This window comes from Sus scrofa, chromosome 6, assembly GCF_000003025.6.
Source record: "Sus scrofa isolate TJ Tabasco breed Duroc chromosome 6, Sscrofa11.1, whole genome shotgun sequence".
NCBI classification, from domain to species: domain Eukaryota; kingdom Metazoa; phylum Chordata; class Mammalia; order Artiodactyla; family Suidae; genus Sus; species Sus scrofa.
The window spans coordinates 4,948,403-4,969,543 of record NC_010448.4 but is presented as its reverse complement, the minus strand read 5'-3'; the positions used below and the strand labels follow the sequence as shown (position 1 = coordinate 4,969,543).

General features: G+C 39.6%; 1 protein-coding gene across 1 annotated transcript in view; it reads left to right on the top strand.

Annotated features, from left to right (window-relative positions):
* CDH13 (cadherin 13, H-cadherin (heart)) overlaps positions 1 to 21,141 on the top strand; it is a 1,022,437-nt gene that overhangs the window by 862,645 nt on the left and 138,651 nt on the right. Inside the window, 1 exon segment of the mRNA NM_001109945.1 lies at positions 10,522 to 10,662. Coding sequence (NP_001103415.1) covers positions 10,522 to 10,662 — 141 coding nt within the window.

Sequence of the window (21,141 nt, the reverse complement as noted above, 5' to 3'; positions counted from 1 at the left end):
AAGATAACAAGTTCTGCTCTTGCCCGTGAAGTCCGAGGGAGAACATCCAAATGAGACATTAGAAGACAATCCAAAGCAGGCTGGAGGGACAACCGTAGTGTCACTTAGTGTCTTCCCGGGAGTACATTTTTTTCTAGAAAGGGGACAAAAAGGAGAACTTCACAGAGACAGACATTTTGGTAAACTATGTTTCTCTATTTTTCATTTAAATTTTAAACAGGTGAGTTTTAAATAAGGGTCCATGTTGACCTGCATTTTGTCAGATGTTCATTCAAAACGATGCTAATCAAAGTGTGGTCTTCAGATCAGCAGCATCATTATCCCCCCAGAAGCTTGCTGGAGTTGCACATCCCCTGATCCTACCCTGGACCTTCCGAATCATAAGCACTACATATAAGTGGGCTGAAAATATGTTTTTGTTTTTTTTTTGTATTTTTGCCTTTTCTAGGGCTGCACCCACGGCATATGGAGGTTCCCAGGCCAGGGGTTGAATTGGAGCTGTAGCCACTGGCCTGCGCCAGAGCCACAGCAACATGGGATCTGAGCTGCGTCTGCAATCTATGCCACAGCTCATGGCAACACTGGATCCTTAACCCACTGAGCAAGGCCAGGGATCAAACCCACAACTTCATGGTTCCTAGTCGGATTCGTTAACCACTGCGCCACAACGGGAACTCCTGAAAATATGTATTTTAATGCACCCCCAGGGGACTCTAGTACAAGCAATTTCCAGAAGCACTGACTCAGGCAATATGTCTTAAGTACCTACTATGTAGTGGGCATAATGTTGCTATGGCAATTCAGGGTTAGAATAGGCTAACAAAACAAACAGTGGATTGTGAAAATATATAAAAATCATAGAGAAAGAGCACTTTAATTACCTTTTATTTTATTTAAATGTCTAGGGATTTGTACTTTTGTATCTCACTCAAACAGGTTAAACCAAGGTATTCTTTAGCACGTTCATATCTGCCCCCAAACCAGCCATATGCTTCCTAGGATTCCCTAACTCTGTTCCCTCAGGCTGTTCCTTTAGGGTGGCCCAGACTAGAGGATGTCTGAGATATTTTCAAGAAACCGTAGATTGCGTCTCCTCACATCATCAACCTTGCACCAGCAACACCAGTGGCCCTGTGTTGCGTGGCCTCCTTTGTGCTGATTCTCAGGCTCCTCTCCTCTCTCTGAATTCTCTACCCTCACACCCTCCTTCACAGCTCAGCCCCATCCTGAATTAACCTAAGCCACTTAAAAGTCATGGTAGTCCTCCCAGCTGCACCATTCACATCTGAACCTACTGAATAAATGTTCAGCACATACTGCCTGGTGCCTCATGGAGCCACTTATGCATTTTGTACCTTTAGCCAAGCTGTGAGTTCCTTGAAAGTAGGAATACACATTGTACTTCTTGTTTTCACAGTGTCCTAAACAGAATCAGAATCAGCCTTCAGTGCCTATGAAATGATCGAATTTAATAGTGTTTTAGGATTAGCAGTCCCTCATCTTCCACAAAAATGACTTCTGTATCAAGACCCATTTCTAATCCTATAGCTGGAACTTCTCTGCAGGAATGTATCCTTCACCACCACCCCCACCAACATCTGGGCTCTATGGCTCTTCCTTTGCAAGATGAAAGCGCTCTTCCTACTCCCATATTATTCTACTGAAATCTACTGAAATTACCTGGGAGTTATCTAGCACCAGACTGAGCTCTCTTTGTTTCTACTCTGTAACATAATGCCTAATGTATCATAAGCACTCAGTAAATGTTGGTAAATTAAAGAACCTTCATATCACCTTCCTGAGCATCCCACATCCTGACCCCCTTCTCATAACCTTAATGATACACTTCCAATCACACTTACCTCATACATACCTTATGTACTTGCTTTTGTTCATTCATCTAAAAATGCATCTGAGTCTGTGTCATTTGTCACATCCTTGCAGCATCACTTGGACCTAGTAGACACTATATAAGTACAACCAGAATGTCAAATATTTGCCACCTTGAGTCTGGAGGGGGGTGGGTTTTCCAGGGTGTTATGAATGCCTTTGGCATTTTATTTACCATAATTCATCAGTAACATCAGAAGATGCTCACTTCACCTGGAAATGTTTTATTTGATTCTGAGGTCCCTCAGCCCGAAATCTATCACTTCAGTTATTCCAAATGCATGTGTCTAAGAGGCAGTGTTTATTTCCTCTGCTGCTTCCTACCCTGCTGGCTTTGTCAGCAACCAGTAAATCTGGGGAAATGAGCTCTGCCTTCTCCTTACCCACCAGACCCCAGTCGAAATGAAAACACAGCAGGTGACAGCCAAGTACATGAATGTTCACATTAGTGCTGAAGAGCAAGGAAGCCTAAAGACAGACACAAGTCAAATGCAACTCACCCTGTTCCTTAGGAAGATGGAGAATGTCACTTGCCATCTGCAGTGAGAGAAGGCACCTTTACAAGGGGATGTATGAGGTTCCTGCTGGATTTATGGGCTACCTATCCCAGTGTTATGTGGCCAGAGTGGGTAAATCAAACTCTAGACAGACAACAACTTGTTCTGCTTCAGATAATGTTTTCACCAGTCTGTTTGCAATATTTATAGACCAGGTTTCAAGTGCAGCTAACCTGGAGAAGAATGTGGTCCCTGTTCAGGTGCCATATTGCACAGTCTTGCTTTGCTCCACCTATCCAGGCAAAGCTGATGAGTAAATAAATAAATGAATTATACTGAATCTTTGCTAGAAATCTCATGTTATTTCTCATTATCAATACCTTCGGTGTTAGACAACAAGGGATTTATTTTAAAAGACTTGAGAGATTTTCTTGACCCTTTAAAGCACAGTTTATAAGCTGGAGCTTTACCAGCTGATAATAACTGATTATGTATCTCACCTTCTACCTATCCACTCAATGACATCATGTTAGTAGCTTGAAATAAGCCATGGTAAGAGTGTTTAAACCACCAAAGTTGGCAAATACTACAAATCAGAAGCATGTGCTATTAAACATTTATAGGCACACCACTCTACATAATTCATTATTTTATAAAAACATGTCTATAATTAACTAATTACTGCATAATGACGATGTGCTGGGCACTGAATTAGTAGCTGGGAGATAAAACTTTAAGACAAGATCCCAGACCTCATGGAGCTCAAGTGGTCAGAGTCAAGACAGCCAATAAACAAGTAATCAATGAACAAGAATATTACAGATTTTGATAGTGCTGGAGGAAAATTTTATTCATTATTTATTGCAACATAACAAATTACTCCAACACATAATGACTTAAAATAATAGATATTTACTTTCTCACAATTTCTGTGTTCAGGAATATGGGCATGGTTTAGCTTTGTTCTCTAACTTCTCACAAAGCTATAGTCTGTGTATTGGTCCAGAATCTGCAGTCTCATCAGAAGATTTGACTGGGGAAGGATCCACTTCCAGGCTTATTCAGTGGTTATTGACAGCATCCACTTCCTTTTGACTGTTCCTGGAGACCACCCTGAGCTTCTTGCCACAACTTTAGAAGACTTTCTGAAAGTTATTGCTACATAATAACAGCCACCATCTGCTGAGCTCTGTGTTTGGCACCTTATATTACCTATTTTAATCCTCACTTATCCCAGAAGTATTATTATTGCCCCATTTGACAGACAAGGCAACTGAGGCAAGGAGAACTTAAGTAACTTGACCAGGATCACTCCGCTACTAAGAGAGGAAGCCAGGGTGATAGTAACTTATTGAATGTTGATTGTCCCTCTCTAAGTGTTAGCCACCTCGTTATGCAATAAGGTCCCTGCCTTCATGCTGCTTCAGTGCAGTGAAGAATGACCGTAAGAAATGAGCAGGCATTAACCTGAAGGAGGAAGTAGGGGAGAAAGATCAAAAGTAAGAAACAGTGGGGTACAGTGAGAGAAATCCAGTCTGGACAAAGTGTGGAAAGAGATGTGGAGGTAGCTCAAGATGAAGCAAGAGAAGGATAGGGTACTGCCTGGGTTAATGGCAAAACCTTTCTCTATGTAGCATTTATTTGTTGATTTCCCCCCACAGCTACCATTATGCTTGTTATTAGTGATAAATGTTCCGTTAAATGCATACTCGTACAGAAGTCGCAGTGGCTGTGTAAAACATCAAGGGTCCAGTGATTGATTATATGCCATATTTAATGACACGGCTTGATTCTTTTTTTTTTTTTCAAGATGAAATGTTTGGTTTCCAAATCAGTGTGATCAGCAAACCCAGCCCATGTCTTTGGAGATACACCAAGGCTTTTTCTTATAGACACACCATCCTCCTTTTGTTTCTAAGATATTTATTAACTGGTAGAGAGTAGACAGCCAGGAGGAGATGGCAAATACAATAGAAATACGTGACTGCAGAATTCAAACCAGGAGAGCCGTTTGACTCTTGATATGTCTTACAGATCAGATAGCTTAAAATAAAATCAGAGCAGCCAATTTAATTCTCCCAGTTTTGACACCGTGCTTCTCTTGGTCAAAATAAAATCCTATCTCCTTGAGCTAGAGTTCCCCAAAGGATAAGCCATTCCCGGAGAATAAATGGCTCTGGTTTGGAAATGCCACTGATATTCTCAGACCTTTGAGATATAATTTAGTTCAGGGAAACAGTAATATATCATCATTATCAATAATGAAAGTAAATCACCCAGTGTGTGTGCCACATCCTGGCTAGGTGTCGAGGTCAAAGGCATGGATAGCCCTTGCCCTTGAAAACTTTGTCATCCCCTTAGAGGGATAGTAAATGGGTATTCAGAATAAAACCAAACAGGAAACATGGGCTTCATATTAGTCAGGCTAGGCTAGGCACCGTAATAAACTTCCCTTGAACCCAAACAATGCCTTGTTTCTTGTTCACGTCAGCAGCGGGCCTCTGTGGCACATAATCATTTGAAGATCCAGGCTTCTTCCTTCTGGGAAAGGGAGAACACAGAGGACTACATGGGCGGCTTAGGGGCCAAGCCAGTACATCACTTATGCCCATATTCCATTGGCCAGAATTGGTCATACAAGTTTCTCTTACAGTCTAGCTATAGGGCCCACAGTCAAAAGAAATAGGACTTGGTGAACAAGTGACTTTGTCTCCATAGTTTCCTTTTTGTTGCAAGCTACCAAAACTGATTCTGGCTGGCTTCAGTGCCAAAAAGGATCTCCTGAGTAAACACCGTGGTGTGTGACAAAATCCAGGGGAGAGTTCGAGTCAGGAACCAGCACAGTCCCAGAGCTCAGAGGCAGAGCTTGCATATTTCTGCTAGAGTGGTGCCTTTGGCATAACTTAGCCTGAAGGCTCTTTGTATTGGGGTTGATCACACCCGTTCCACGAGCCTTGAACCAGCTAAGAGATATAAACTCAAGAATCAGAGGGTGCTATGGAAAGCGAAGCTTGGCCGTGAGAGGACAGTGGGCTTCCTCCCACCTCTTAGTTTACTCACCAAGTGCAGAACAGCTGAACAGCTGCAGGTCTTGTTCCCCTAGAGGCAGAGTGCCTCCTGCATGGGCAGAGGAGCACCATGGTGGTAAGTGTCCTATTAAAACATTCAAGAAGGCAAAAGCCTTCTACAGGGCCCATGAGGAACATGGGAGAGGCAAGAGGGTTGTCCCACATTCTGTCTCCGTGATGCCTGGCTTCGCGTTTCATATTTCCAGAATTCCACTGTCCCAACTGAGAATTAGAGAGCTAGCTGTGAATCAGTCAGCTAGTGTGAGGAAGGCAAAGGTGCCCCTGGCCACGGGGGCCTGTTTCTCCACTTCGGTGATTCTTATGGGAGAACAGGGAGCCATGGGTGGTCTAGGAGTCTTTTCCAGCAAAGTAACAAAGGCACAGTGAGCTCTGAGGGTACAGAAATGTGCATAAGTATGTATATTTCAAGTAGGGGGTTTTGGAGCAGACTTCTTGGAGAAGGCTCAGCTGGAGTGCGAGGCAGGTCAGAGGTCCAGTTGTGCAGGAGCAAACAATTTGTGTGCCATTTTCTCTAGGTCTTTCCCTTTTCAAAGGAGGTGCTTTTATCATTGGTGCTTGGTTTTTGTTACTTTTGTCATTCTGAAAGCAGTTATGTTTATTCCAGAAAATCCCCCACACTGATCGGCCTATGGACTTTTTATCTTAGAGTTGCTTTCCAACGTGAAAACTTGGAAACAAGTCAATCCAATGACCATCCAATAGGGAATGACTGAATCCATGCAGTCGACTTTTATACATGAATGGACAGGTCTCTAAGCAGAGACGAAGTGATACAGCAACACAGATTGTGCAGCGGTGTGAATGGCTCCATTTGTCTGAATTTGCGTGGATATAGAATGTCTGTGTGTACTTGTGTTTGTGTGATGTGGAGGAAAGGGAAGAGAGACACCAGACCACGGATATTCATCTCTTGGAGATGGGGGAGGGGGAGGGGGAAGAGGAATCTCACTTTCCACTTTCGAGATGACTATGTCATCGCTATTTTCCTTACAATAATTGGATATTCTTCCACAATACAAACGTTTTCATTAGTGGCCTTAAGTTTGACAGAAAATTGAGACTTTTTGGACATCTCATCTCAAACCTCACAATTGATATAGTTCACAGTCTAATTGATTTTCCATGAGGTTAATCAATCTAGTTCCCATTGCAGTCATAAAATTTTATTTATATCAGGACGTGGGAATTGGCTGGTTCTTTTTTTAATTATTTATAAAACTCATAAAACTGACAAGAGAGTTAAGCCAATGCGTCCTTCCTTTGTGGTGTCCTAAGAATTTGGACATACCTCTGCTCAGCTCTAATTCTGCTTTGTTGCAGTTATATATGGCCATGCCTGTCCTCAAACCTCAATTTCTCTGAGCCCCTTGAAAAAAGAACACTTTCTCCATCCCTCTACCCCCAGCACATAGCACAATATTCACAGTAGATGTTCAATAACTTCTGACTGAAGGAATGCATAAACTAATGAAAGAAAAATTATAGTAACTCTGATCAAAAAAATGTTTCTGTGGAGGAGAAAATTTTTAAAGGAAAAATAGTGTATTCCTGAAATTATTGGAATGCTATTGTGACACTGTAGCTCTCAAACTTTCTTGCAAATAACCAGATAACTGACCACAGCATTAGTCGCAATATCAGTCAGATTTCTTTTGTTAACTGCTCACAGAACTTCTCATTTAAGTGTCTCAAGGAAAGGAGAAATTTATAGAACTCATAGAACCTGAGGGGGAAATTCTGGCTTCAAGGATGACTATTAAAGAGCTCAAATTAGAGTAAAGAACTCCATCTTCTCAACCTGTCCTTTTTGAGTTGTCTCCTTCTCAGGCTGCCTTTCTCTGTGAGGTTGCAAGTGGCCATCACCAGCTCCAGATTTATGTTCTACCATATTCAAGTACAACAGAATTAGAAGTTCTTTTACCTGCAAGTTCTAAAGAATTGTGTCCTGGAACTGAGTTCCAGTCCCAGGTAGCCTGACTTGGGTTCCATGTTCATCACATGGCAATGGGAAGGGGAGGCCATGATGGTCAGGCCTGAGCCACCTGACCATCTCTAGATCAGGAATGGAGCCCACCTTACCTGAACTCCACCTGTGCTGAGCGAGGAAGGGATGCCCCAAAGGAGTTATAGCATAGGCACCGGAGGCAGGGGGGACAGTGGATGCTGGCACATGCCCACTATAGTCAGTGCTTGAAAATGCAATGTGGTGCAGTCCATGGCTACCACTCCTGCAAGTCAGAAAGAGCAAGTGCTGTGAGAAACTTACCTCCTTGATCAACAGCATGTGGCATCACATTCATCTCCCAACTTGCTTCCTGGGGCAATATCACCTGTTCTTTAAAAATAAGCCATGCCAGGGATCAAAACTAAGCATTCTGATAGGAATGATATGGTAAGAAAATTGGTAAGGGCTTCTTGGAAAACATATTGAATTGTCAATAAAGACTCTTAAGATGTTCATATCTTTAACCTAATAGTTCTACTTCTTGGAATCTGTCATTCAAAAAAAAAGTCAAAATACATTGAAAGCTGAATATACAGATGTTCATTGCAGTGTTATTTTAAACTGTCAGAAATTTTAAAAGACTAGGTATAACCTAAATCCCTAATAACAGAAGATCAAATAGGTTATAAATTACGTATGTGATTATATTTTATGCAATCCTTAAAATTATGTCAGGGAATAATGGTAGTAAAAGTTATTGCATGAGGGAATTGATATTGGTTTACTATGATCTCTTCTATATCAGAAAAAAATCCACATAATTTCTTATTTTTTTGTGATTATGTGCTTCTTAAAACATGCAATCTTTTACCACAAAAGTAAAAAGGTCATATGAAAAATTAAACCTGGATAGTGGCTAGTATGTCCAGAGGCACTCAAGGAAGATTTTGAAGGTGGGCCACTATGTTGGTTTCATATGGTCCAGCTACAGAATTTATGTCAAAGAATAAATATCTTGTTATTGATGATAAGTATAAAGTCACTTATATTAGGCTGATGATTTTATGGTTTGAGCTTGCAAATGGATGGAATTGCAGGAACCTTTACAGAACGGTTCCAACTGAACCAGGCAGAACCAGAATTATTCAAAGTTGGGTTTGGTATTAAATTCTGTTTGCACTCAGCAATTAGAGAATCAGTCCTGATGGATATCATTCCACCGTATGTATGGTTCAAATCATCACTTTATACACCTTAAACTCACACAATAGTGTATGTCAGTTATATCTCTATAAAGCGGGGAAATAAAACACTGAGTAACTCTGTCCAACCAGTCCATCAGCAGCCCACTCATCCTTTCCAGTTTAAGAGTTTGGAGCCTGATCAAGCTGCCCAACAGAAGTACTACTTCTAAAGTTATTAGTTCAAAAGCTCTTAGCTGAGAAACAACTAATGAAAGGTTCCCTAGGGAGCAACAGCTAACCCCCCTTTAAAAATACTTACAAGATTTGGAGACAGCTAGCATTAAGCTATTAAAATTTAAAATTCCAAAATGTGGCTTTAGAATGAAATTATAGATCCGTATTGTGTTTTTGTATCCTGCTTCCCATGGTATTTCTTAATTATTGGTTGGTATAAGCAATGATGTTTGAAGATCTCATACAAGCAGGACTGATGGTGACCAGTGAGACCTTCAATAACAAAAGGAATAAAATAACAACAAAAATAACAAACAAAGGATTTTGTTATTGAAGGTAGTTCTCTGCATGTGTGATTACAAAATCAAACCAAACTGGTGTAAACAAATAGCTGGAAAATCCATAGGGAAGGCTGCCTCCAGGGTGGCGTGATGTAATGGCTGCAGTGGAATCACCGGGAAACATTTCTTCCTCTCCAGGGTTCAAGTCTGATTTTCTCAGTAGACTGGCTTCCTTCTCAGACAAGCATCCCCTCACTCCATCCCTGCTGTGGCAGCAGATGGCTCACCCAGGTCCTGCGCTAAGTGCTCCCAATTCACACCGCAGTGAAACAGGGCTTCCTTCATCCAACAGTCAAGCACAGGTCCTGCCCCTGGACTAGACACCACGCCCCTGAGATGGCATGAACTTTTGGCTTCTTCTCACCACAGCTCATTCTAAAAGTTGGCCGGAGTGCAGGGTGGGAAAAGTCCATCCAACCCAAACCACCTGGGCAGAGAATGAGTGACAGATTGGTCCCCAGAGGAAATGTGAGGTGCTGCCTTAGTAGAAGAAGAAGGACATGCTCATTGCCAAGCAAGCACATGCAGCACAGAAGGCACTTTAAATGCAGGGTTGTTGCTGACCAATCATAGAACCCTCTTCTTCATCATGGGATAAGGGCTGCTTGGTTAGTGGTTTTGTGTGTTTAAACATGGTAGCAAAATAGCTGTCAGATATTGAAATGAAAAGAATATATATATATATTGAGAGACAATAGTGCAGTTTTGCTTGTGTTAAATTTATCATTTTTATACACAAGTTTAACATGACATAAAAGACTAAAATGACTTACAATGACATGAAGACAGTGCAGTATAAATGATTTTAACCTCAGTGGGTGTTTTCTCACCTGTAAAATGGGAACAATAAGTGCAGCTTAACATGCTCATTGGAAAAGCTGACACTGATTTCTGATGCCTGGCCCATCAAACTGTTCACTAATGTGAGTTCCTAAAGCCTTCATCATTGTTTTGATCTCATAATCCAACAGCCTCATTTCCAGTTTAGTTTCCTGAGGCCGCTGTGAAATGACACACATGGGGTGTAAATATCAGTCATGCAATGTACACTCAAATCCCAGAAATGAAACATTCTGGAATGTATCACATGTCCCCTTAAATAAGGACAGAAAATAGATTCCATCGCCAACCCAACCCTTGTCTATGAGTCCACCATCCTGCCCTGGAGAGCTTGCAAAGGCACATTCACACACAGCAGGTAAGAGTGCTGGGCCTGGGCAAAGGTGCCTGCCCTTTATGGAAGGGGTACGTAGTCTCAGCCCCAGCGACATGTTTGTCACCTGCCCCATGTGGTGACCCAGATCTAACTGTCATCCTCTCTGTTGTGTATTTGCTTTGTAGACTCTGGAAAATCCCAAGTATGAATTGATCATTGAGGCTCAAGATATGGCTGGACTGGATGTTGGATTAACAGGCACGGCCACAGCGACCATCATGATTGATGACAAAAACGATCACTCACCGAAATTCACCAAGAAAGAGGTAAACCCAAACTGAACAACCACCCTTGCCATGACGGCCATGATTGCTGATTAATATTAATTCCATGTACAGCCCCTGTTGGCTCCCTGCTTGCAAAATCAAAACCTTCCTTTGTGAAGAGAAGATGGTGTTTTGCTGCAATACTTTTTTTACATTTTTATCTTTTTTTTTTAACAAAGCTGAAAATACCAGAGCATTGTGAGAACAAAAGCATTGAATCTTGTTAAAGTCCATAAGAAAATAACTTTTAATGCCAAAGTGCCATTTTCATAGTTTTATCGGTGTTATTTAGTGCTGAATTATGTTAGTCCCATTGTGATTTTAGCATAACAATAACCATTTTTTTCAGCAAGTACAGATTGAGAGTCCAGACGGAACAGCAGCAAGAAGGTAAAGCAGATTTTTCTTGGCAATAGCAGGATGGCCCAGGATCTTATAAATAACAACCAAGTTAGCTTGTTGGAAGAGCTATTGTTTATTCTCAGCTCCTGTGCTTTTATGATTGTGGATGTGGAGCAACGTTTGGGGATAGGCTGAGTTTGCAAGACTGCATTCAGCTGCTGAATATGTATCCAAAATAGGAAGCCATTGGCACTATGCATCTGATGGAAATGTGCTAAGGTCATGGTTTCTTTGGGGGCCAAGACCAGGGCCAAGGATTTGATGCCCCTCTTACTGACCGAGAGTGTAGACTCAGTAACATCAGCCCCGCCGTTTGCCCAACCTTTCCTGTACATCCACCACCGCCATGGGGCTCTCCACCTTTGATCTATTGCTTCATCTGACTGTGAGGTTGGTTTCTTGAACCATATTTTTAAAAAACCAATGAGGGAGCTTATTTTAAGCTCAGAGAATCTAGATCTCCAAGGTCATAGGCATTCTTAGAAACAGAAGGTGAATACAGCCCCCTGAGAACACTTAGCCACAGTGCTCTGCTTCCTTGTCCACAGTGATGTCTTCTACCTTCCCAGTCTTTCCGAGAAAGACCCATGCATGGATTTTCAGTTGCCCACCCCCGTCTCAAGAGTCCCAGGGCTACTCCAGATGACCCCTCAGCCCCCTGATTCCCCAGTAACCTCTCCACATCCGCAGCCCTCCATGACCCTCTCCCAGTGGTGTCTTGGATGCTCAAGATTCTATCCTCAAAACAGCAAAGTCCATGTAGCTGATGCAGTCTATTCTATTGCTCCCACGACAGTGTTTCTAAAACTGCTAGTACAGATCACGCGTTATTCCTATGTTTCTCAAACTGTGTTCCAAGAGATTAGTTCCACAAGTTGTATTATTGTGAGGCAGGCAGTGGGGAAGATTTTAGGATCAAACAGTTGTGGAGAACACTGTGATGAACAGTGTGGAAGATTTTTTTTTTTTTATTGTAGGACTCCCAGTTACCTTTAAAAGGCTTTGAGTTTATCTAAGAGGGGTATGTATGGTTTATAGGCTTTCTCAGACATATTTGGCCTGGAAATAATTTTTCCTGGACCATCTCATCGTGTCTCATTGAACTGGTATTCATGGGATATTCAGTGGGGGATGTTGGTTTATCTGTAGAATTTCTTATGTACCTATTTCAAAAAAAATAATAACTCAAGACCTAGTATAATGTTCAATATAAACATAGTAATAAAAATAGAAATTAGATAACCTCAATCTAAAATAAGAAAACCTATCAGTGTTACCAAGTGGGTGAGATTAATTTGTTATTTCATTGCAGCCTGAATTGAGCTTATAATTGTATGCCTGGTAAAGGACTATATCCTGTGAGAAAGAAGCTTTTGTTGTTGTTGTTGTTATTGTTAACACCACTGAGTTCAAGGAACGATTTAATACAGATCTTAAGTAAGAGACCCTGAGTAGCATAATGGAAAATGTATTTACCTGTAAATATTGGCAAACACACAAAATTCTCTTCAAATGGACATGGACGATGAGCTTGAGATTTCCACAGGGCAGAGCTGATATCACAGCTCATCATTACTGTATGAAGATACAAGTAATAACACAAGAAAAATGGGTAGCTAGCAAGTACTTCAAACTCTCTCTGAGATACATGATATCCCAAAGGCGTCTTTGTCACTGTTGGAGAGATCAAATTCAGTTACATTTTCTAACATGTTCCTGGAAGGCCGATGTTCTTTGTGGTTGAAGGGTGGGGGGATCCCATGTTGTGGGCACCAGAATGCTAGAGGGGGTATAACATTGATGTTAAGGGGTAGTCTCTGGACCAGACCCAGATTGAAACCGTGCCAGCCGGCCATGGAACGTGAGCCTGGTCACCATCTACATGAACCTTCTGTCACTGGTCATAAAGCCCACCTCACTGGGTTCTTGTGACCATTCAATGAGCTGCTACTGAAAAGCAGTAGTGCTCTTGTCACCTCATGTTCTCCAGAGTTCGGGTGATAAGAACATAGTGGTAATTTAGAAGCTGGTAGTGAGGCAGTGGTGGTGAGGCTAGTGGGATAAAGGCAGCAATGTGGAAGGTGGTGAGGAAGATGGCAGCAGTGAGCAGGATGATGCTCCGATGACGACAATGTTCTAAAATGTAGAAGCCCACCTGACATTCTTATCTAAAGGGCCCTCTCCCCTCCTTGATGGAAGGCTGCTCTTTTCCTTTAAAGTGATCTATGAACCAGCTCAAGCACTTCAAAGTACATGATGGAGACCCTCAAGAACCAGGGGAGAAGGAATTCTGGAGGCGAGGTGGCAGAATCTATAAAACTCACCACTGTGGGCAAAATCAAAGAAGGCCAAGAAGAACCTGTTAGGTGGAGGATAAGTGATGAGGACTCAGCCCATACATAGTGGTCCTGAATGAGGGAGAGGTCGGACAGGATGGCCGAGGAAAAGAAAGGAAACGTGGACCTTGTGGTCTTGAAGTTGAAATAATTTTTGGAGATGAAGACCAAGGTTCAGTCATCCCAGAATGGACATCATGATCACTTGGGGTTGAAGGTATCTAGAAACCTGTCCAGGAAGATGTGGTCTTACCTAAGTTTCTCCATACATCAGTACAGTTCTTAGAAAAGTCATAGAAATGTAGGTTGTTGCCTTTTTTAAACTCTATTTTACATGGTTTTCCATTTCCAGAGAAATGCATTTTCTGATCTGTTTAAAAAAGGAATTAGAGTCAGCTGCAAATAACAGCCTGGAAATAATGCCATGTTAAACAAGATAGAGGTATAGTTTCTCTCACATAAAGATCTGTAGCCAGGCAGTCCCAGGCCAATATGGTGACACCATGAGACTCCTCTTATCTTTACCATATTCCTCTTATTCTTCTTCCCTGCCTTCCCCAAAGCTGCCTCGCAGTACAGTAGGGTCATGGCAGTGCCAGCCATCATGACCATATAACAGGTAGAAAGAAGCAGGAAATTAGACGGGCAAAGGAGGACCTGCCACCTAAGTAAACATCACTTAACAAGCCTCCCCAGAAAGTCGGATCACATCTGCTTACATCTCTTTGGGCTTCCTTATCTGTAAGGGAGACCAAGAAATGATTCCAACTATCTTTAGTTGGCAGGTTGCCAGCGTTGATAAGATATAGGTTGTTACTAAGAAAGGAGATATTTTAAAGGTTATTTTAAATAATAAATTCTTAGTGCAAACTGAGATCATTTGTGGTTTCCCTTGTGTTTTTTCACATGACTGTAAGCCTGCCAAGAGCAAAGCCTGTACCTCTCTTATTCTCTGTTGCATTCCCAGTCAGCACTCAGTAGTTCAGTATTTGCTGAATGGTTCCTGAAGGTGATTTTAACTTGAATACAGTGTCACTTTATATGATAAACCAAGTACTTAAAATTGCTGATACATTAAATCAATTTTTGGTCATTGATTTTCATGGAAAATTTAGTTAGAAGCACTAGTCTCACTATAGAGAGTCTTCTGTGAATTTTTCTAATAGTTTTTACACATGGATTTAACTGTTGGTTTATATTTAAATGTTAGTTTTGATTTTCCTAGATTAGGCATTTGGAAATGATTTTAGGAAATCTAGTTAAACTATCCAACCCAGAGTTTGAATTATAGTTGGGAATCTAAATCCCATTTGGAGCAAAGTGATTTTCCAATTTCTCTAAATTTTTTTTTGAAAAGACATCTGATTTGTGCCTATAACACAGTTGATGCTCAGCACGTACTAACTGAATAAGTCATATTTTCACCTAAACCTAAGTTCAGGAGGGTTAATGTACTCACCATTAATTTTAAAAGAATGTGTTTGCAAATGAGGATAAGATTTTTAAATTAGTTTTTCTTCATTTATTCAATCTATTGATTTTCACATTTTACCTTAAAATGTCAATTGGTAATGAAGACTTAATAACTTAGGATTTTTTCTGGCTCTTTGATGAATTCTTTCTAATGTAAATGTTTCAGTGTTTGAGCTATAACGTTACAATACCTGTAATAAAAATGACATAAAATGTAAAAGGCCCTGTCTTCCAGCTGGAAGTTGAGAGAGGGATAAGTACTCCAGTTTTCATAAAGGGTCAAAGATAAACGGCATGAACTGGAAGCCAGCAAGCTAAAGCTGAGCCACTGGCAGATATTTGCATTAAATTATCAAGAGATGCTGGGATCCAGTCTCCAGTGCCTAAAATCCAGTATCAGGGCTTCAAGGACCTTGATGCTTCAGGGGTCTTATTTTTCTTTGGACTATTAGCTTTTATAATAAAAGTATTTTCTTAATTAACTGCCTAATTCACCCTATAATACTTTTTCTCTTACATGTTTGACTGAAAACTCTGTTGTCTTCTTCATAGAATAATTATGTAAAACCATTTCCTATAGAAAGAGCAAAAAGACTCTAGCAGGGTTGATAGAAATTTGCTCTGCATTGTGGAGAGTTTAGAAACTTTTTTTTATCTTGACCACATATTTTGCTATTGGAAAAATCATGTGAATTTTGACGATTGCTGTTAAATTTAAGAAAATCTCTGTTGCATTTCTGTCTGTATATGAGCTATGTAATTTCAAATGCTCCTGGCTAAAGACTAATCTTAAATTGATGACACTTGCTAATCATGCCATCCATGTCCTTGTTTTGAGGCATATTAAAAGTTTTACATTGTCTTTATTGATGTTGGCATTGCAGGTAAATCACAAGAAATTTAAATCTTTATCAGTCTGTTCATTATGATTCACTTCTCTTCATTAGTAGATTTACCCATCAAGGAGCTGTTTTATTTCTTATGTAGGAAATTTACTTTGTCCTCTTAATGAAATATCTGATACAAGATGATGTTGGATAAGATTTATTTATTTTATTCCGTAACTTTATCACTTTTGCTTCATTTCCATTAATTTTTAATAACAACTTTGAGATATAATTCACATACAGTAAAGTTCACCCTTCTAAAATATATAATTAGTTGGGTTTTAGTATATTCTGTACATTTAGTATATTCAAGATAACCATCACTACCATCTAATTCCAGACATTTTCAAGATGCCCAAAAGAGATCCCATGACCATTAGCAGTCACTCCCCATCCCCTTTTTCCTACAACCCCTAGAAACCACTAATCTTCCTTGTGTTTCAGTGGACTTGTATATTCTGGACATGTCATGTAAATTTAGTCATAAAATAGGTGACTTTTTCTGACTTGCTTCTTGCACTCAGCATAATGTTTTCAAGGTTCCTCCATGTTGTAGTCTGTACCAGACTTTCATTCCTTTTTACAGATGAATAATGCTCCATTCTATGGATATACCATGCTTTGTTTATCTGTACAGCTACTGATGGACATTTGAGCTCTTTCAGCATCTTTGCTATTGTGAGTAATGATGCTATGATATACAATCCATTAAAGTTTTATCTAAATTTTCTCTTATTTCCTTAGGGTTAAAATTAAAAAGAAGTTACTCGCCATATTAAATTGAGGCTATCATTTCTCATTTGTTTTATTGGAAAGATACTTTATTCAAAAGGTCTTTCTAAATTGCAGATAGTATGGCTTGCTCAAGATTTATTGACTTCTTTTTAATAAACATATAACTTCCTAACCAAAAAAAGTATATGATTACTGGGTAATTTTATTTTCCACAAGTCAAACACAAACCCAGATCAAGAAACAGAACTTGACGAGTCACTCATAGTCTTCCTAAAACCCTTCCCAGCCACCACTGCCTAAATGTATATCACTTGATTCCCCGTTTGAAGGCACCTTGTTACTCGTGTTATTGATATCTACCTTTATTCCATATTGTAGAGAACATACTTTATAGGGTGACAGTATTTAATATATTTGTTGAGACTTGCTTTACAACCAGCACGTGAGCAGTGTTGATCAATGGTCCATATACACTTGAAAACAATGTGAATTGACAGTTGTTTAATATTCTTGTTCAAATCTTCTACATACTTATCTTACCAGTTACTAAAAGAGTAGATAAGATATCTATGATTGTAGATGTATCTATTTCTTCTGTTGTATGAAGTTTTTCTTTGAATATTTGAAGCTGTTTTATTAAGTGCATATAAATTTAAAAGTGTTATGTCCCTAATATATTGACACTTTATTACACACTTTACTTCCCTGTCTGCAAAAATGCTTTTTGCTTTAAAATTTACCTCATCTTCTATTAGAATGGTATATTTCTTTCCATTGTTTCTTATCTCAAGTTTTCTATATATAGTCTTATATTTAGAATATCTCTTACAAGCAGCGTGTATTAGGTTTTTGATTTTTGTAATCAATTCTGACCATCCTAGTCTTACTTAAATTATATTGTCCATTTGTGTTTAATGCTAGTACCATGTATTTAGGTTTAAATCTAGCAATCCTAACAAATTCTATTTGTTGCACTTTTTATATATTTTTTCTCTCATTTCATACTTCTTTTTGAATTAATCATATTTATCATTTATCTCTGCTTTAATAACTTGTTATACTTCATTTTTATATCCTTGTGGTTTCTGAGAAACAAAAATATATATCCTTGACTTACAGAGCTATTATAAATTGAACTCTTATCATTCCTAGATACTGCAAAAATCTTAGAACATTTGGATTCCCTTTATACCCCCCCTTGTCGCTTGATATAGTGATATCACATGTTTTAATTCTGCTAAATTTCATAAAAATTCTGTTTTATTAGGTAAATAATCATTTATTCACTCTTTATATTATTACTTATTCATTCATGTTTCTTTGCTTCCATGTGGGATAATTTTCCTTCTGATCAAAGAATTCCTTTTTGTTTTAAGAATAATACATATCTTCGTATGGTAGACATAATATTCTCTTCATTGTCATGGTTGATCATTGCTCTGCATTTATGATTTTTGTCTTGTAGCTAAATTCACTACTTATATGCAGAAAAAAAAAAAAAAAAAAAAAAAAAAAAAAAAAAAATCTTTTCATTCTATTATTTGTCTAGAATTTTTTGCCTGAATTTTTATTATATTTTCATTGAATACAGAATCTCAGCTGACGGTTATTTTCTTGCAGCACTTTCAAGATGCCATTTCACCGACTTTTGATAGCGGTTAATGTTTGTTGAAAAGTTAGTTGCCGATAATACTTTCTTCTCCATTGAAAGATATATGGCTCTTTTCTCTGTCTACTTTTAATAGTAGATCCAATAGTAGGTCCAATCGGAGCTGTAGCTGCCAGCCTAGCCACAGCCACAGCAACGCGGGATCCAAGCCACGTCTGCAAACTACACCACAGCTCACGGCAACCCCGGATTGTTAACCCACTGAGCAAGGGCAGGGACCGGACCCGCAACCTCATGGTTCCTAGTCGGATTCATTAACCACTGCGCCATGACGGGAACTCCCAATATTTCTTTTTCTTTACTTTTCAATGGTTTTATTATAGCCTGCTGAGGTATAGTTTATTTATTTATTTGTCTTTTTTGCCATTTCTTGGGCCACTCCCACGCATATGGAGATTCCCAGGCTAGGGGTCCAATTGGAGGTGTAGCCGCCAGCCTACACCACAGCCACAGCAACGCAGGATCCGAGCCGCGTCTGCAACCTACACCACAGGTCACAGCAACCCCGGATCCTTAACCCACTGAGCAAGGCCAGGGATCAAACCCGCAACCTTGCAGTTCCTAGTCAGATTCGTTAACCACTGAGCCACAGAGGGAACTCCTGAGGTGTAGTTTAAATTGTATTTATCATACTTGTTCCTTAGCATCTCAATCCATAACATATCTCTGCAAATATTTCTTCTGACCCATTCTCTTCTCCTGTTTATCTAATTGTGTATATGTTAACTCCCTATGCTTCTGTTGACCTGTTTTCTAGGTCACCATATTTACAATTATACCCATCTATTGATTTCTAATCTGCTTAATACATTTTAAATTATATCATTTCTATTTATTTTATAGATGAAAATGTTGAAATTTTCCATTTTATTTTTTGAATATTTTCCCCAGAGTTCTTTAAAATTCAATGTCTGGTAACTCTAGTATCTAGATCATGTCTATTTCTACTTTCAGTATTTGTTTCTTGGTTTTTGGTCATTTGTTATGGTTCCTCAGCACACCTAGAAATTTTTAAGTGTATTCATGAACAACATATGTGGAAAATGTTTAGAGATAATGTAGGGCTCTGGCTGATGTTGTATTTCTCCAGAAAGGATTTGTTTTTGCCTTCTGTGTGGGAAAAGGCAACTTTAAATCGGTCTGGGACTAAGGTGGTTCATTGTTGGATTTCCATCTCTGCGAGGGCTCATCTGCTTCCTGGTTTCCATTACTCCTTGGGCACAGCCTCTCTGGGCTCCTAACTGAAAGATGGGTGTTTTCACAAGTGCTCTTCCACCTTGGAGACCCTCAATTTCTGTTGTCTTCTCAAGCTCCATGAGACTGTTGGAAGCTCTGCTCAGCTTCCTGCTCTCTTAGCACTTTCTGCTCAGGTTCATCACCTCTTGTCCTTGTGTCTTTACAATTTAGAAAGTACCTTCACGGTAAAAGTTCCATCAAGTGTTGACTTCACTTCAGGGCACTTCCCTTCTCAGCAGGATCCTGAGTTTGCAACTTTTGGCTGCCTTGATAGCTTTCCAGTGCTTTCAAATACATAGGGGGGTTTTGCGTTAAGTCCATATTTCTTGAGATATCCTAGATTTGAGGGATGTCAAGAAAGGAAAAATATGGCCTAGCTTTTAAATCTGGTTACCGGGGAAAAAAGCAATAGATATTGTATAGAGAGGATTCACTGTAGCATAAAGCATCATTATATTTTCATTTAAAATATTGATTGAAAAAAATAATTGTTGTGACAGTACCGTTCACTTCATACTCAACTCATTTTTGTAAAAAGATTAAAAGTTTTATGTCTCCACCTTATTTTTTTTTTATTTTTTGTCTTTTTTAGGGCTGCACCCATGGCATGTGGAGGTTTCCAGGGTAGGGGTCAAATTGGAGCTGTAGCTGCCAGCCTACACCACAGCTCACAGCATCGCCAGATCCCTGACCCACTGAGTGAGGCCAGGGATTGAACCTGCAACCTCATAGTTCCTAGTCGGATTCATTTCCACTGAGCCACAATGGGAACTCTTAATACTGATTGTTAAGAAATAGAATTGAACTATGTAATCAGAGGCAGATTTGCTTTCAGTTTCCCTCATTCTTGAGTTGACATGAATATCTGGAGTTTTCTTAAGTCTTTTGGATCTTTTCATTTGTTGTTCGCAGTTTGATGGCTCCAGGTATAAAGCTAGTGAATGCACCTTTGTGTGCCATCCTTTACCAAAAGTCTAATTGAAGTGAATATATTTATCCACTCTTCCGGGATTCCATGCAATATATGTGAGTGCTTTAAATGAAACTCTCCTACTTCCATAAGAGTTTATTTCCCTTAGGAGAGCCCTTTTAATTCAGAGGTGCCTATGTCTAAACACTGGCCACATAATTACACATTCTGCTTGCTCAATAGAGACTAATCCAGAAAGCCAACCACATACCTCTTAGAAGATCGAACCCATTTCAATTATCTGACTCAAGTGACTTTTCTGGAGGGTGGAGTCCGAGACATTTTAACAACCAGATAAATCTTTAAAGATGATTAAATGTTATTCCAAATAGTCCAGACTCTGTCTTCCCGTGAAGCTTTTTATAGCTATTATGATGAAATATGTGATACTTTTTGCTGTGATGCTGTGAAATCACATATCTGGCAGTTTTCTCTACGGCTGAAGTTTTAAATAAAACCAAACATACACTGTTGGGATCTTTATCCTGTGCTTTGTATGCTAGATGGGGGCATCCCAGTATGTACAGAAATGGCATATATGGAGAGAATAGAAGAGTGTGATTTCTATGCATGGATCCCTCTTCCAAACCGTGCAAATGGTAACATCACTCCTGATTACATCAGTTCCTAGTCCATCTTTGTCCAGGCCCATACCTTGTCCAAGGACTCCATGAGCCATCTATTGTAAATTGCATTCCCAACTTCCCATCATATAATTGAAGAAGGGTTAGCTGCAAAACAGCCAACTCGCACATTCCCCATTTATCTTCA